This window comes from the organism of the source record quoted next, unplaced genomic scaffold (genome assembly GCF_019419815.1).
Source record: "Pyrus x bretschneideri cultivar Hongxiangsu unplaced genomic scaffold, Pyrus_bretschneideri_v1 Contig41, whole genome shotgun sequence".
Classification (NCBI taxonomy): Eukaryota; Viridiplantae; Streptophyta; class Magnoliopsida; order Rosales; family Rosaceae; genus Pyrus; species Pyrus x bretschneideri.
In genome coordinates, this window is record NW_025999735.1 from 3,157,844 (window position 1) to 3,159,814 (window position 1,971).

Sequence of the window (1,971 nt, forward strand, 5' to 3'; positions counted from 1 at the left end):
TTCGAGTCCCATTTTACCCCCTCCGTCAAGTTTATCATTAGCTAAGTACGCTGACATAGCATAATTAGAATCAAATATTTGAATTATTAGCCACTTTTTCCCGTAATTAATTTTTAGTTACGCAGCCGCTGACACAGCACAAGGAAAAAATATCAGACGGCTCTAAAAAGTCATCATGGAAAAGTCAGTCAAATCAGACCGTCGATAGGGTATCCAAAGCGATTCAAAATTCAGAACGTTGGAAGCAAGAAAAAGAGCAAGCAAAATGGTAACACAGAGTCTCTTTTTCCATTTTTCGACCGTTGCAAATCCAAAACCTTTAATTGCAAACTAAGTAAAACCCAATTCACAAACTGCATACGCCATTATTATATCACCCCAAAAACGACCGAATTTCAGATTCTAGAGAGAGAAAGATTGAGATTTTAGAGAGAGAAGAAGGAAGAAGAAAACAAAACGCAGCTGACATCGAATTCTTCAACAATGGCAGAGACTAACGGCTCTCTGCAACAAACCCACCTACAAAACCCAGCTTTTCAGTCGCTATTCCAAGCCCTCGACCCCATCGCTCTCATTCTCTCACAAAACCGTAACCCAGATCAGCAGCATCCAGTCCCCCTGAGGTTCGTCACCGAGAGCTATTCCATGGAGAGAGGACCCAGATACAGAGCCTACGCGGAACTCAGAGAATCGCGGCTAAGGAGGAAGTACATGAGCCCAGAGGAGTCCGAAGAACCCGAATCGAAACCGACCCCATTGAAGAAACAAGTCAAATTTCAGACCCATCTGACCGATTCGCGAAAAGGGTCTTCCGTTCTCGCTCAATCGGTGCCTGATTTCTCAGCCGTGTTGCGGAAAGAGAACCGCAAGCCGCCGTCGAGGCTTCCGTCGATGCAGGAGATGACTCCGCCGGCAAAGTGTTGGGCGAAAGCGGCGGACGGGGTTCTGTCGAATTCAAGAGGGAGTAAATCGGCGATCGCAGGAGAGAAGAGGTACAACAATGGTGGAGGCGTCATGGGGAGGAAGAGCTACGCGAGTATGGAGGAGTTGAAGGGGCTGTCGTCCGCCGCCGCTAATGCTATTAGCGGCGAAAACAGGGGCGGAAGGAATGCCAACGGCAATGGCAGAGCAATGCCTAGGACTGTTTTGGGGTACAGACAGTTCTGAAAGTTGGGTGCTTTTGGGGGGTCTTCTTTGATGAATATGTTGTTTGTGGTTTCATGGCCTGGGAATTGGAATACCACTTAAAATTCATTTGTTTTTTTTTTTTTTTATTTGTTTCGGAATGTAACTAGTAAATGATAAAGTTTGATGAATTCAACTCCTGGATGTACTTTTTAGGGTTTAGGTTTGATGAATTCAACTCCTGGATGTACTTTTTTCCCCTTGATTTGTTGTTTGTGCAAATCCTCTGTTCCAATTGAAGATGATTGATCAAATCATGGTAGTAAAAATTTTGATCTGATCGGTCCAGATATCTACTTGAATGGAACTTTTACTTGTAACTGCTCTTGCCACTTTTGCTTTTTGATGGAATGCAAAAGCTTAGAGGTACCACTTGGCCATTTTCTCTAAAATTATCCGAGGGTTATGGGTTTTCACTTGGACAAAACTTGGCTGCTGATTTTTCAGCAGCTTCTGTTGTTAGCCAATCACAGATGAACATGTGCCCAATCTGTAATTAAAAAAATCAATTACTTGGACAGACACATGTCTATTTGTGATTGGCCAGCAGCAAGAGTTGGTGCTGATTTTTTCAGCAGCTAGTTTTGTTCTTTATCCTTCTTGACATTGTTTTTCATATGAACAGAACTTGACTGCTAAAAAATAACCAATAGCTCATGATGCTGGCCAATCATGGATGGATACGTGTCCAAGTAATTAACTTTTTAATCATAGATTAGACACGTGTCCATCTGTAATTGGTTAGCAGCAGGAACTGCTGCTGAAACCAAGTTCTATCCAAGAATA

General features: G+C 43.0%; 1 protein-coding gene across 1 annotated transcript; it reads left to right on the forward strand.

The window, feature by feature from the left end:
• The first annotated feature begins 483 nt into the window (after positions 1-483).
• On the forward strand, positions 484-1,167 carry LOC103948562. The gene has a single exon (XM_009359613.3). The coding sequence runs from the start codon at positions 484-486 to the stop codon at positions 1,165-1,167; it is 684 nt and encodes a 227-aa protein (XP_009357888.2).
• Positions 1,168-1,971: the final 804 nt, after the last annotated feature.

What these genes read in the sequence shown, in the direction of transcription:
- LOC103948562 (XM_009359613.3), top strand. Translation starts at nt 484, where the DNA reads ATGGCAGAGACTAACGGCTCTCTGCAACAAACCCACCTACAAAACCCA.